Below are 15,545 nucleotides of genomic sequence, written 5' to 3' on the forward strand. Positions count from 1 at the left end.
GGTGCCGGGTTCCCGCCCCCCGGTGCTGCTGCCGGCGGGAGCCGCGTCCTGCAGGACCTTTTATCTGTTACGGACACTGTAGCGGTTGAGGCGAACCGTGAAGTGTTGAAGCGTTGGACATTTTAGTATCTAAATGGCAAGAATGGCGGCCAGTTCGTAACACCGTGTGAGATGAGTGCTGTTAGTCACACACAGAAACCAGGCTGATCAAATCGGCCTCAGCTGTGACTGAAACCCACCCTTTCCCTCTGAGGCAAAAGAGGGGAATACATAAAACACTGACACACAATAAACCTGAGCCAAGCCAGATACAACCCCTGTGACTAAAATGAATCATAGATTTTGGCTGGAAGAGACCCTTAAGATCATTGAGTCCAACCGTCACCCAACCCTGGAACTAACCCATGTCCCCAAGAACCTCATTTAAACACCTTTTAAACCCCTCCAGGGATGGTGACTCCACCACGTCCCTGGGCAGCCTGTTCCAGTGCCCCACAACCTTTCTGTGAAGAAATTTTTCCCAGTATCCAACCTAAACCTCCCCTGGAAAAACTTGAGGCTGTTTCCTCCCGTCCTGTCACTTGCTACTCAGGAGAAAAGTAGCAGCACAGAACCTGGGGGAGAACCCAGGATTTAAGAAGGTTGAAAGATCATCTCCAAAAAATTGCTTGTCTCATTAATTAAGCTAATCGCTGCCCTCCTGAGGATGAAGGATGCCTCCACACTGTGTGCACCACAGCTATTGGACTTCACACCAGAAAGCTGAAGGACTAAAAAGAAAAGTTACAGCGACGGTTAATAGATCCAGCGGTGCACAAGTGTTACAGCGCTTATTGAATCAAATGTAATAGAGACTCCGAGTTAATGAAGGCTGGAGTTAAAAAAAACCAAACCAAAACAAACCCACCAGTTTCTAATAAGTCTAGTAATGCTGTCAGTGATCCATGCTTAATGAAAAAAAGAATCTAATCTCATTTTTAATTCTTCTTAATCATTCTCACTCTTCATTGACAACCTGACACAGGCAGTGCAGTGATTCAGCCGGCCTGCACGTCACACGCCGCACCTCCATGGTCACTTCTTGTGCTAAGTGTCTATGTAACCACTTCAAAAAAAGGTTATTCAGTTATGATTAAAGACATTCTTAAAATTCTAGCTATTTATTTCAATGCGCTTTTCAGACTATGTCCACTCTATCAAAAATAAACATAAGTATTTTGTGTCGTCAATATATTAGCAACTGTTGAGAAAAACTCCAACTAATGGCACATGGAGAGAGTTGCCTATTAAAGTAATGAGATGAATAAAAAAGTTTAGAAGTTGTATTTGAAAAAATATATACAGAAAGGAATTGAGAAAATAAAATTGCACAAACAACACTTTGCACAGAGTACAACACTCTATTTTTTGCATGTTTATGGAAAATATCGTTAAGAATAAAAATTCATATTTCAAACTTATTTACATCTGGATAAGACTATTGAACTATTGAACATTTACAGATTAGAGGAGCCAGAACTTTTACAAGTCGATGATTGTAAAGGCAGAAGAAAAAGGGCGCAGATTAGTTGTACCCTGATCAGCACATTATTGCACTGTCGGTAAAGACCACTTTTGTAAGTTCCACATGTCCAGTTTAATGTTGTCCTGCTGATGTTTAGCACAGACTCATATGAAATTCCCAAGCTGAGTTTTAACCTTCCCATTTGAAGCCCAGAACCCACGAGACCCTTACACAAACATCTCCTTGAGTTATTTGCAGTGCAACAGCCTCAAGAACAACTTGAGAATGGGTGCAGCTTTGCTTTTGCCACAGCTGCAGAGCTGCTGCACTGGCTGGCTGCTGGAAAATCAGTGCCTCAATGTACAACCTTTTGGGAGGGTAGTTTATTCATTTGCCCTTGTTTTGTTTTTCTCCAGAAACTAACGGATTTTTTAAAACAATGAGCTTGCATGAAACTTTAATAATAAATAGTTGTATTTCAGACTTTCACGGTATCACGTCTGGTGAAAACAAGGCTTTTGAGAAGTAGCAGCAGCTTCACAGATTTCAGATCCGCTCAGCTTTTCCCACAAGATCAGACAGCAGTAGCAGCCATAAAGAAACCAAACACTAAATACAGTAATGCCAAGAAAATGGTCTCATTTGGCTCTACTACAAACATAGCAGGTTCTTAGGAATACTATCCTTTGCATGCATTTATTGCACGTCCAACAATCCAAGTATTCTTATAATTACAAAGAAATGGTCATTTAAAATTGAATCATTGAAAAAGCTTTGCTTGCCTGACATGTTAGTTCATTCTGCCAAGCAGCACAGCTTTGTGTAAAGAAAATTCAACATTTGAGGACTAGTAGCATGGTACCGATCTACTAGTTTCTAGATTATGGTTACTCTGCTTCAGTTCTGTGTCATGAAAGAGTTCATGGAGAGTTTATGCAACACACGACTAAGCTTAGACTGACTTCAGAGCTGTACAACAGTCCTGCTATTCATTTTTGAAAGACCTTCAAGCAATATAATTTTCTATACCCAGATTCCTTAAAAAACAAAAGGTTTGAGCTACTGAGCAAGGACACTGCTAACCCATCAGCCTAAACCATGGAAGAATAGGTTGAAAACTGAAAATCAGGCAGAATACTAGAAGTCAATAATGGCTTTCCAGGTGTCTTGTTTTTTTTTTAAAAAACTCATCTGCGCCTAAATCAATACCATAATTGTATCTGTTGATCTGTGTTACAGTGGTCTTCAAATGAAACCACAATCCCAGTATCGCTTTCTCCCAGTTCAAGGTTTGTTTCCCAGCTGCTCTCCCAAACATACTGTGAGACACTTCTGGACAGGGATCACTGGAGGTTCCTGAGGTTCTGCTTCTCGCTCCGAGTGAATGTGAGATTCATCTCTCTACGATCCAGTGTGGCCTCATAATGAGAGAGCCGTTCCTCTTAGTCAGCGGAGGAGAGACGTGCAGCGCGGTATTTGGCACGTAGACGGCCTCCCGCGAGGCGTGCAGCCAGCTCCGCTTCCTTTTCAGGTTCCCTACAAATGCTCTAAGATACAAAAACTCCATTCGCAGGAAGTTTTCCCTGGTCAAGTCTCTGGAAGCCACTGTTATCCTGACCACCTGGTCCAACATCTTCCTCTCCTTGCAGCTGGATGACTCTTTGAGGTTGATCGGCTTTGACCGTGCATAAAGAGTCCGAAACTCCTGGTCGAAACGTTCAACTGCGGGGCCTGACAGGATCAAAATGTTGCTGCTGTTAAGCTTCCCATCTGTCCACGTAAAACTAGCAAATGAATAATGAGAAAATTCAGAGTTAATTCAAGATAAATAGTAAACAAAGCATTAACTGAACATTCTCTTCCAGCACACTTAGCTAAATCATTCTTATAATGCAAATGATGAGCAGTGTGCTATTTGTAGGATAAAGGTTACAAGTAAACTGTGGTAGGGAAAGCAGTTTTGCAGTATGGCTGCGCTTTTCCTTTCCATGTAAAGAAATCACATAAAGAAACAGAAAGAAATTGGCACTTGCCTGTAGGAGCCTGTTATCACTCTAATGCCATCAATTAACATGAACTTTTCACGGACTTTTCCAACAATTTTGGCACCTGACCTTGTGTAGTATGTGTTCCCAGTGATATTTCGAATTCTCATCAGCTGTTAAAGATATCACAAGCATTATGTGGATTTCAAAGTTAAACAATTGCATTTAAAGTAGCAACACACAGTAGCAGCCACTGACAAACTAGCAAAGGTTGCTGTGCGGTAGCACAAGATTCATCCTATAGGTAACGAATTATAATTTTGTCTTGTTTTAGTAGGCAAAGAGGTGGCATTAAGGGGAAGATCCATGAACTGATTGAGCACAATGTGATCGTACAAGCTGCTGTTGGCTAATCTTGGAGGGACATGAACTTCACCGAGTCCTGATCACTTGTTTCTCCATCAGCCTTCAAAGTCTCAGCGAGCCTGAGCATCTCCAGTCATGCTGTAGGAACTGGACATTTCTCCTGCATTCCTTGAACATTTAATTAGTATTTGTGCTCAGAAAGCAACTATAACATCCACTTATTAAGATTTCAGGTTTCCTATTAATTGCCTTCTTCTGCAAGAACGGTTAAATCTTCCAAGAAAGAACTAAAGCTATATAAACCCCATTTTTAATTGTGGCAGCAGGCATTAATAGTTTCTTCTCTTGATAGCTCAAAGTTTACAGTCATAAAGGATCGACTCTCTATCCTTATCAATATGGCAAGGCTCACCTTTTCCTGTTTCAGGTCGACTCCCAGATCCTTGCACATTTTCAGAAAGTGGGAAAATGAAGCCTGATCCAGAAGGATATATATTTTAACTTGCCGCTGGCTACAAGCTTCCAGGAGGTCTCTGAAGATATCAGTATCTGTGAAGGAATCCATAACCAGGGCAATCATCTGCAATGAGGTTCAGAAGAAATCATCAGGTTGTTTCCACAGCATCCCAGGGGAGATGGCACATAAAGAATTTGACTTTTGAATTTATTCCCCCCCCGCCTTTATTTTTTTTTCCCCCAGGTGGCTATAGAACATGGTACAGTCTTCTGTGATCCATATATTCTTCTGCTGTTCACAGGACTGCTGAAACATTCAACAAACAAATAAGAAAGAGAAGAGAAAGGAAAAAATAACTCTGATTAGAATGGTATTTTGGTAAAAGTGGTTACTGAGTACACTCCCCTGAGATACAGGAGACCCAATATACATCACCCCTTTACTATGATAACCTATTCATGTACCTGTATAGTTACATAGAAAAAAAAAATTGAATTTATGGAAACTGTTGTTAAAGATTATTTTCCCTAATTTTGTCACCACTTGTCTGATTTATAGAATATCATTAAAGATATTTATTATCAGATTGTAGAATTTCATTTTCTACTCTAGTTTCAGCAGCAGATATTGAAGCTTCTTTTGCTGGGATCTGTATCTTTTTTTGGTTTGTTAGGCAATAGCAATCTAGCCTGAAAGCTTATTGTGGAAAGACACCTTCTCTGTATTTAAAAATCAGAGTTCGTCACTAATCAGCAGCAATGATGTCTCCTGCATCTGTTCAGTAACATGTTGCTCATGGTTTTTAATTGAGGTTGTACTAAAGGCTTCCCTTTTTTATGACATAACTTCACTCTCAAGAGAAAATTACAGAAATCTGTCCCGGCGCTGCGGGCGGAGCGGAACGGGACGGGACGGGACGGACGGGACGGGACGGGACGGACGGGACGGGACGGGACGGGACGGGACGGGACGGGACGGGACGGGACGGGACGGGGCGGCAGAGCCCGCACTCACCTGGCGAGCGGAGCGGATCTGCCGCCGCACCGCCTCCTTGCAGCCGTACGGGCTGTCCCCGCAGCCCGGCTGGAAATGCGCCTCCACCCGCGTCAGCCCGCGGAACGCGCCGCTGGCGAAGCCCGGCCAGCCCAGCTCCAGCGCCGGCGGCTCCAGGTCCGAGCGCTCGGGGAAATAGGTGAGCGACGAGGCGTCCAGGGAGGCGCCGAGCGAGGGCTCGCCCGCCGGCTCCGGGCCCGCGGCGGGCGGCAGGGCGCCCCGCGCGATGGCCTGCACCTCGGGCTCCGAGAGGAACGGCGGCAGCTGCTCCCGCCGCAGGAAGGCCCGCAGCGCCTCGGGGCCGCCCGCCACCAGCTCCTCCAGCGCCAGCCGCTGCGCCTCGCTGTAGGGCCCGGGCGGGCGCGGCGGCCAGCGCCCGGCGCCCTCCTCCAGGCACTGCGACGGGTTGGCCATGGCACGGCGGAGCGGGGCGGCTGCGCTCGGCAGCGCCTTTATAGCCGCTCCGCGGAGGCCCCGCCACGCCCCCGCGGGGTGCGGGAAGGAGCCGGCGGTGCCGCGGGAGAGGAGCGTCCGCTCCGCCCGTCCCGTCGCAGCCGGGAGGAACGGGGAGCTGGAGCGGCGGCGCCCACGGGAAAGTCGCGAGTGGCAGAGCCGGCCGGGCTCCCCTCGCCCAGGGAGGCGAGGAAAAGCAATCCTTGGAAAAGCAATCCTTAAATTAAGCAGGGAGAGGTAAGTACCGCTCTGCCCTGCTCCGCTGAGCGAGAAGCTGCTCCTAAGGTTGGAGAGGACAAGTGGTCCCCGCGGACATTGGCTTCATTCCAGGGTGCTCTGCCTACCCAGAGTACCAAGAAAGGACCGACTGACTTAGTCACTGGGATTCAAAATGTCAAATAAATAGAAAACAAGACTCAGACAATTATGAGGTGAAAAGCCCCACGGCAAAAGGAGTCTATTTGTAAACTTTCTTGTTCCAGTGAGAGTACCAAAACAGCTGCACCATGTAATAAAGTTTAAAAGCACATAGGACAAACAAGTTGATTTTTACATACATTCAAGCACTGCTGAACGTGAGCTCCTAAAAATACAACTCAGGATTAGCTTTGAAGGTTTATCTTGGCTCTTTTGCTCCTAGTGTTCCAGCTCCAGGGACCACACAAAAAAAGTATCTTATCTGTTCAAACAAGTGCAGACAGAGCTTTTTTTCCTCACCTGCACCTCTTTGTACATCTGCCTTGCAGCTTCAGGGAAGGAGTGGCTGCTTTGAAATCCAAGTAATAAAGTAGTTTGAGCCTCTTTGTCCATATAGATTTACAGAGACAGAAATGCTCAAGTTAGTAGAACAAAATGTTGCTTTCTGCACTTCAGTTGCAGCCTTGTTGAGTTTGACATTTTTCTGATCATTCTACCATTCATTGCTGTTTATGGGAATATTCAAGACAACAGCCAAAATGTGCCATCTGCTGGACACACCCATAAATAAGAAGAAAATATATTACCCCAACTCTGATTTGACTTGGCAGACTTTAGAGTCTGGTTGGTCACAAAAATACTGGAACACAGGTCTAAAGAATAACAGTGCAGGTCAGAGCTCAGAGAAGAAATCCACACACCCCTCAAATAAGTGATTCAACAAGCACATACACACACACACAGAGTACTGCTAGCAGATATTCAGATATTGTCTCTGCAAAGCAAATTAACCCAAGATCTATTTATTATTGAAGGACTATTTTCAGAAACTACAGTAGCACTTCAGCTCCTCAAACCAAGTTAATAGTGGATAAAGAACAGAGCAGGAAACAGAACATTTCAGAGGACAGCTTAAAGAGAAAAATGTGTGTTTCTTTTTTACATTTGTACAATAGCATTAGCAAACAGAACCCAGAATATTTTGTAGTGCATTTCTCAGTTTACTTTTGAACAGGCGCTTTGTCATGTGCCCTCAGTGACTGTCTCGCCTCTAAGTTCTTTCCAAAGAAGGAAACTGTTCACAATTCTCTTAACAAAGGACGGACATTCCTAGACCAAGCCAGAACTGGAAGCTCATCTTACAGTGCTAAGACTAAACATCTTAATTCTGCTTAACAAATTGCACAAGGGGCAAAGTTCTTGGGAGTCATCCCAAAAGAGAAGTACAACAGGTGTGCTGCGGCAAGAGTGAGCTCCAGATATCACCTCATCTCCTGCTCACAAGAGCAAAAGACCACCTCAGCAATACATTCCCATTAATATTATCACAGGTCCAATATATCTAGGTTTTAGTTCCAAATACTAGAAACATTTACACCAGGACTGTACCCAGCATGGGTACTAATACGTTAGAGTGCCAAGTTGCTACTTCTTGGTCTGGGTTTGGAAAAGATGCTCTTCTAAGGAAGCGTATATATACACGCACATTTTTTTTATATATCTATGTATGAGAAGATAATCAAACTGAAGAGCTAGTTAGCTCAGTCCATTTCAGAAGGATTAAACAACAGGAACAGTTGAGGATAAGAACCTACAACTGCTCCAACAGACCCTTCACAGCTTGAGTCAAAGAGGAATATACACATCACTGAAGTCGAATAAACTTAGCATTACAGCTCTTTTATGAAAGTTGTTTCCCCTGATGCCAAATATAAAGTAGAAATAAAAGCCAATATTAAAAAGAAAAAAGTGTGCCTTGTTGTAAGCTAAATATCCAAAGCCACTCTGATGGCTTGATGGGACTGACTCAGGTTTTTCCAAGTTTATATAAATTAAAGCCAAAGCATTAGCAATCCCAGAAAGCAGTAATAAGTTTACTTTTCAGGCTAAACATCTGTAATCAAAATGAACCCTCACCATTGATATGTATAAGAGGAACATGCAAGTAGCTACAGTATAAATAAACCTCTCTTTGCATAGTATAAAAGAAAGTGCTGGAGAGTGACATTCACATGTACTAAAAAAGTGCTGGAAGAAAGTAGAAGAATCAGCAGGTGTGAAGTGACCACAATTCGAGACCGGAGCTTCTGTGTGCTGTGCTCAGTGCAGTGATCATTTATTCAGAGAAAAGAGCGAAACATCCCGGAGGCTGCGCAGGCTGGCACTGATGTCCCTTCTCTGCTTTAGATCACATCTTCCAGTGTACTGGGTCATGTAGTTCTCAGGGGCACGTCCCTTCCGGGACAGGATACCCACCATGTGGCTAAGCTTTGACCTGATAGTGGAGTAGTGGAACTGCCTCTCTTTATGCAGTTTTTGGAAATATTCTGCCCTATGACTGCCAGAATATTCAAATGACCGGAGAGAAGATAGCGAGCCGGTAGAGCTTGCAAGAGAGCACTGGGAGGATGACGAAGACATCGATCGCAGACTGGAACTTGATATCTGTCTGGTAAGGCCGTAAGATCCTTCTTTTGACAACTTTCTGGGAAGCAGGGGCGTTTCTGCATGCTCACCTTCCTTTGTCTGCGTCACTGCAGTCTTCAGCAGAACTGAAGTCTGAGTGCCTGTCACTCTAGCAGCGACAGAGGCCTGGGTGCCAGTTTCTGCCGTTGCAACACTGGTCTGCGTGGCAGCGTTGCATGCAGTCATTACAGGCTTCTCTTCCCATGGGCCGGTTTGAGTCGATGCGCTTTTCTGTTCCACGATGGCCACTTGATCGGTGAACCACCGCTCTTCCCAGAGGTAAGAATGCCACGGGTTACAAGGTTTGTTTCCAGGAGTATCTTCAGCCTGATCTTGTTCTTTCAAGAGTTTCTTTGGAGTACTAGACAATCCGGCAAATTCCGCTCTCAAGTTGCCTTCCACAGAATATTCTTCAGGGGACTCTGTTCTGTTCGCCGAGTGATCAAATATCCCGTTGTCCCTGCAGCTGGACAGACACTTCTGGCTGATGGGCATCGACTGAGCGTAAAGAATCCTGAACTGGAGGTCGAAGTGTTCAACCACTTGACCTGAGAGGAGCAGCAAGTTACTGCTGTTCAGCTTCCCGTCAGACCACGTGAAACTATTGAAAACAAACCAAGACTCACAATTAATCTCCAGTGCATTTCAACACATACAGTTACAGACAACAAGACTCAGCTTAGAAGTGCTGCGCAGAAGGAAGGTATAAAGTCGATAGACTATTCATCCTCACTTCTTCAGGAAGAACTCTATTTAGCCATGGCCAAGTGCTTTGGTACCACCAAGTTGTGTAAACCGGTTCTCCCAAGCTCTTTTCAGTTTTGTGTTAGTCCCACTTAGACTCAGCTAGTTCACTTTCATTGGCAATTAATTAATACCAGGCAAACAGCAAAGTTATTACAACCTTCTTGCAGAAACTCCCCCTTTCTATAGCTTCATCAGGCATGAGCAGACCCCAATACTTGCCTGTAGGAGCCTGTTGTCACTCTAATGCCATCGATTAACATGAACTTCTCATGGACCTTCCCGATAATTTTGGCACCCGACCTCAGGTAATATGTGTTCCCTGTGAGGGTTCGAACTCTCATCAGCTGTTTCAGAAAAGAGGAGGAAAAAAAATACCATCAGGTTTAAGTTAACTTCCAAAAACTTTTGATTAGCCATTCTACCTAAAAGCTGCTACGCACACTATGGAAGACAGGAATGAAATGAACTTCCCTTCCCTACCTTGTTGGCCTGTGAATGTTATTAGTTACACAGTGCTAAGGTTCTGTTAGATTAGGAGGAATCTCTGGAGAGAACAGCCAGTTCTAATTAATTACTGCCCACAAAGCTAGATGTGTTTCCCCATCCAGAGAAACTCTCTGTGGTGAACGTAAGCCTGTCCAAGCCACAGCATAACAGTCATATCAACTTATATTCAGAGGAACTGAGCAAACCACCTGGCTCTCGTTATCCAAACCCTTTTAAAAGAAAGCAACTACACCTTAGTGAAAAGAGAGGTTACTAAAGCTATACCACCCTCAAGCTTCCCATGATTCTGTTTAGCTTAGCAAGCAGTTCCTTGAGCCAAAGAATAAAGATACTTAGATCTTGCAAAATTCAATGCTTGAAAATTGCTGCTTCAGGACAGGGATCACAATGCGCACCCCTCCCAGCACACCTGGGAGCTGCATGGCATGACTGTAGCTCCTATGTGTGGGTAGCGTAGGGCAGAAGTAGATGTGCCTTTTCTACATGTTTTCAGCTGAGTTTGTGGGCAGTTTCATACACTGGATTAGAGGCTGTACTGAAGCCACACAATATCAAGCCTTGAGCTTCATGAGCTGTGAAATACTTCGGAAAATATCCTTTTGTATCAGACAGAATGCTTTAGACTTTTGAGAGCTTGATGTTTTATAGAAGGATGTATTTGACATCCATAAGCATAGACCATACCACCAAAATAGAAACAAAGCCCACACCAAGCCAATGGTTAGTACTCACACTTTCCTGCTCAGGGCAAACTCCCAAATTCTTACACATTTCCAAGAAATCGGGTACAAAGTCCTGGTCAAGAAGGATGTAGACAGGGACTTTGCGGGTGGTATAGGCTTCCTGAAGGTCACCAAAGATATCAATATCTGTGAAGGAATCCATCACAAGGGCAATCACCTGCAAAAAGAAAAAGTTGACAACACTTGTTCAAGAGGCTTATTTTACACAAGGCCCTGGAGTGCAAAGTGTCAGCCTGAAGAGGTTTTTTCCCCTCACCACCGCTGCTGCTTTTTGTACACTTTCACAGCCCGCTTTCCTATGTAATCACCCATAATCTGGCCTTTTGGTAACAGGGAAGCTATCACAACAGAACTGGGAATCCAGAGAAGCCATCTGGCACGCTGGGAGCACAGGAGTGGAGATCAGCACTGCCTGCACGAGAATCAGCTCAAGTGGCCTCCTCACTGTCGCAGCTTAATGTCTCACAAATCCTGGGTTGTGTGATTGGAAGGCAATGCTGTCCCTATATAAGTTACTAAGAGATACATTAGTTCTGTGACCACATCTTTTGCTATTTCCACACTCTTACTAGCTGTGTTCTGACTTTCCAGCCCATACCCTCACAAGAAATCATTCCACTCACCCAGCTCAACAATTCTTTACAGAAGGCAAATCCTAAAATAGGAAGATTTTCTCTGAATGGGCACAACAGCCTTACATTTATGAATGATCCCTTCAGCTAATTCCAGGCCACATCACACACTGTTGCGGTGCTAGAACTCTCTCCCTTCAAAACCAGGACCACACATCCCCATGGGACACAAAGGCATAAGGATTTGGCTTCATGACTTCTATTTTAGACCAACATTAGATTACACAACTGCTGCAGGTGTCTTTACCAGACACATAAGGCATCCATATGTTGCTGCAGCATGCCCAAGGTGTATATGCGTGCAACACAGCTGCTGTGTGTGTGGCATCGCCTGTGCTCCGAGTAAACATTTCCCACAAGAACAGGCTGAGTTCTGCATTCCCACCTGTGCCCCGCTCCTTAAGGGACTGGTGCCATAGGGATGAGTTCTCAGGTATAACACACACAGGCTTTTGGGTATTTCTAGATAAAGTTAGTTCATGCTTGTGCTTTTCCACACCCTATCACTTCCCTAAGTGTCAAAGGGAGATAAAGAAAAAGCAGATGCTTTTGACAAGACCTGATGAGTAAGCAAATAACCCTGAAAACAGAACAATTTACCCTAAGCCCCTTGGAAATACTGGTGCCTTCAAATGACTACTCGATTAGCAGCACGTTTGAGTTCTAATCCCAGAATATGCATCTGAAAAAGAAATATATTTTAACCGTACTTTTGTTCATTTTGAGTAATGTTCAGAGGAGAGACAGAAAACCCTTTTCTTTACCCTCATCCATTCAGGATGGTGAAGGCAAGATAGCAAGCATCCCCTTTAGTCACTTAAGCTAACACCATTTGAATAAGCTGAGAAGCAGCTCTACAGCATCTGTTTTCCTGTTCCTCACATTAACCCAAAGAACTCAGACATGACTGAGCAGCATCACACAGCATCTAATACTCAGTAAATTATGGGGGGGGTGTCAAAATTTCTCTGCACTCCATGTCCACAAAAACGCATCCCAGATCAGGTACACACATGGTCAATGGCAGGAACAGTTTGCCAGGCTGTTGGCTTGGTACAAGGGATGGCATTTGACAGGATGCTGCAAGCAAGAACATCATCCACAAGTTTTTGGAGAAACAGATGTTCTCATGAGTTTACTTGAGTCACCAGACCGATCTCATCTACCTGATAAGGATCCTTTGAGAACCAGAGCTTCCTCTGTGACAGGTTCTGGCAAGAAGCCCATCGTTCATGTCATCCACACACACCCCCAAGCTTCTGTGTTCAGAATAGAGCAAGGACAAAGCTGCTGATTCGGAGTGTGCCATGTGCGAACATGTTAGGCAGAGAGCAAGGGGTTGCTTCATCTGGCCATCCCAAGAGGAAGCTACACATTTAAATTTTAGCTAAGCCAATTGAGTGGCTGCTAACGAGAAGGGTGGTTCCCATATGGGGATTACAGTTGGAGGCTATAAACTCAGGTAACATAAGGAGTTACGGAGAACAGTTACAAGTTACTACTCTGTGTGATTTTTAAACCATATTCTACAGCACATCAAAAGTATCCACTACTGTAGGAGGGAAGTCCGGCTGAGAGCAGATCTATACGTTATCTAGGGGTGATTAACAAGGAGAAAGAGGTGAAAGAGAGAGATATAATCACAGAGAGATATCATTATTTTACAAGAAAAGATATGACACAAAGAAAGTCCTCTGAAGGCCAGCAGGAGGTTTCTGCAAGCGAATCTGGCTTGCAGAGCAAAGAAATCCAGAGTAGGAAACCTGCTTTGAATAGAGCAGGAGCAGCTTGAAACCAGCGGGTGGTTTGGCCACAAAGAGCAGCAGGGGCTCTGCGTGTGGCTCTGGGGACAGGGAGCTATCGACCCCTGGAGCAATGTTACCCGGGTGTGAGATCTCTTGGCTGCAGCACAGACACTGTTCCATGAGCACCAGCCGCTATGCATTTATGCACTTGTCCTCCTACCCTGGCTTTCTTTGCTCGACAGGGGTTTTACAGTCACTTGAAGGAGATGCGCATTGATTCGTGTATTAGAAAGGGGGTGGTTAGTAGATCAAGATCAAGAGAGGTCCTCCTTCCCCTCTACTCTGCCCTGGTGAGACCACATCTGGAATATTTTGTCCAGTTCTGGGCCCCTCAGTTCCAGCAGGACAGGGAACTGCTGGAGAGGGTCCAGCACAGGGCAACAAAGATGCTGAAGGGAGTGGAGCACCTGCCTTATGAGGAAAGGCTGAGGGAGCTGGGGCTCTTTAGTTTGGAGAAGAGGAGACTGAGGGGTGACCTTATTAATGTTTATAAATATATAAAGGGTGAGTGCCACGAGGATGGAGCCAGGCTCTTCTCGGTGGCAAACAATGATAGGACAAGGGGTAATGGGATCAAGCTGGAACACAAGAGGTTCCACTTAAATTTGAGAAAAAACAACTTCTCAGTAAGGGTGACAGACACTGGAACAGGCTGCCCAGGGGGGTTGTGGAGTCTCCTTGTCTGGAGACATTCAAGACCCACCTGGACATGTTCCTGTGCGACCTCACCTGGGCGTTCCAGCTCCAGCAGGGGGATTGGACTAGATGATCTTTTGAGGTCCCTTCCAATCCCAAACATACTGTGATACTGTGATTACTCTGCTGATTTTTGCTCCGGTTCGCTGACCCGCTGCAGAAGGGCCCCGGGCCGGGCGCTTTCGGGCGGCGCTACGGGCAGAGCCCGCACTCCCGCCCCCCCGCGCCGCACTCACCTGGCGAGCGGAGCGGATCTGCCGCCGCACCGCCTCCTTGCAGCCGTACGGGCTGTCCCCGCAGCCCGGCTGGAAATGCGCCTCGACCCGCGTCAGCCCGCGGAACGCGCCGCTGGCGAAGCCCGGCCAGCCCAGCTCCAGCGCCGGCGGCTCCAGGTCCGAGCGCTCGGGGAAATAGGTGAGCGACGAGGCGTCCAGGGAGGCGCCGAGCGAGGGCTCGCCCGCCGGCTCCGGGCCCGCGGCGGGCGGCAGGGCGCCCCGCGCGATGGCCTGCACCTCGGGCTCCGAGAGGAACGGCGGCAGCTGCTCCCGCCGCAGGAAGGCCCGCAGCGCCTCGGGGCCGCCCGCCACCAGCTCCTCCAGCGCCAGCCGCTGCGCCTCGCTGTAGGGCCCGGGCGGGCGCGGCGGCCAGCGCCCGGCGCCCTCCTCCAGGCACTGCGACGGGTTGGCCATGGCACGGCGGAGCGGGGCGGCCGCGCTCGGCAGCGCCTTTATAGCCGCTTTGAATCCAAACAGCCCCGCGCCGCCGCCGCCACTGGAGGAGCCGCGTCCCGCCCCGCCCCGCGATTGGCTGCGGCCGAGGAGGCACCGCCGCCACTGGAGGAGCCGCGTCCCGCCCCGCCCCGCGATTGGCTGCGGCCGAGGAGGCGCCGCCGCCATTGGAGGAGCCGCGTCCCGCCCCGCCTCGCGATTGGCTGCGGCCGAGGAGGCGCCGCCGCCCGCAGGAGCCTCAGGCCGTGCCCGCGGCAGCCGCGGGGAACACGCGGGACTCGGCCTTGCTTGGGGCCGGGAGGCCGCGCAGGGCCGTCAGTGCTCGGCCTGGAAAGCTCCTCTGCATGGCGCCCGCTCTGCACCCTTTCCATGGGGCTTCAAGGGCCGACACACCTGCGCCCCATGGCCAGCCCTGCCCGAGGCTTCAGCCCGCACGGTTCTGTCACCCACCCTGTCCCGCCAGGGCTGGGAGGGTGAGGGTGCTGTTGCCTTCACCCAAATCAGCCCCCTCTGAGGAGGAACCTCTCAACGAAATATATTCACAAAGGCTGGGCCTAACTCCTCAGACATGACAAAATCCAGGGAAGGCTTGTCCCCCTCAGGAATTACTGCTGTCTGCTGCAAAATAAAAAGCTACACCTATCTGGACAATTCCCAGCTGTACTGATGGTTACAGGGGAGCAGATACAGACATGAGGCAGTCCCGAAACGTAAACCAGTTAAATCAAACTCAGTGGCATTTTTGGTATTATTAAAAGAAATTTAATATAATTTTTAAATTAAAAAATTCAATCTATTAAAGACATTGAGTCAGGTGCTAATACTGTCAGACATACCCTTTTGGCATGAGTTTTACATACAACTTAAGATTTTATGCATTGTTTCAACATGTTAAGAAACTATCTTTTCATACTTACAGTAGCAATAAAGTCAATTCCATACAATATCAAATATCCTTTAAAAAAAAATTAAATATATTAGACTCT

General features: G+C 46.9%; 2 protein-coding genes across 2 annotated transcripts; both read right to left on the reverse strand.

Annotated features, from left to right (window-relative positions):
* Positions 1-2,897: 2,897 nt before the first annotated feature.
* LOC308046713 (protein FAM83D-B-like) lies at positions 2,898-5,779 on the reverse strand (the record flags this gene model as incomplete). Its single annotated transcript, XM_080354713.1, has 4 exons — positions 2,898-3,288; positions 3,538-3,662; positions 4,268-4,435; positions 5,327-5,779. 4 exons carry the CDS (start codon positions 5,777-5,779, stop codon positions 2,898-2,900), a joined length of 1,137 nt encoding a protein of 378 aa, XP_080210839.1.
* Positions 5,780-8,347: 2,568 nt separating this feature from the next.
* On the reverse strand, positions 8,348-14,537 carry LOC308046515 (protein FAM83D-like; the record flags this gene model as incomplete). The annotated part of the gene is made up of 4 exons (XM_080354396.1): positions 14,068-14,537; positions 10,688-10,855; positions 9,668-9,792; positions 8,348-9,302 (listed from the first exon to the last, which is right to left on the reverse strand). Exons 1-4 carry the CDS (start codon positions 14,518-14,520, stop codon positions 8,348-8,350), a joined length of 1,701 nt encoding a protein of 566 aa, XP_080210522.1. The 5' UTR covers positions 14,521-14,537.
* Positions 14,538-15,545: the final 1,008 nt, after the last annotated feature.

Source organism: Nesoenas mayeri (assembly GCF_963082525.1).
Source record: "Nesoenas mayeri genome assembly, chromosome: 16".
NCBI lineage: Eukaryota > Metazoa > Chordata > Aves > Columbiformes > Columbidae > Nesoenas > Nesoenas mayeri.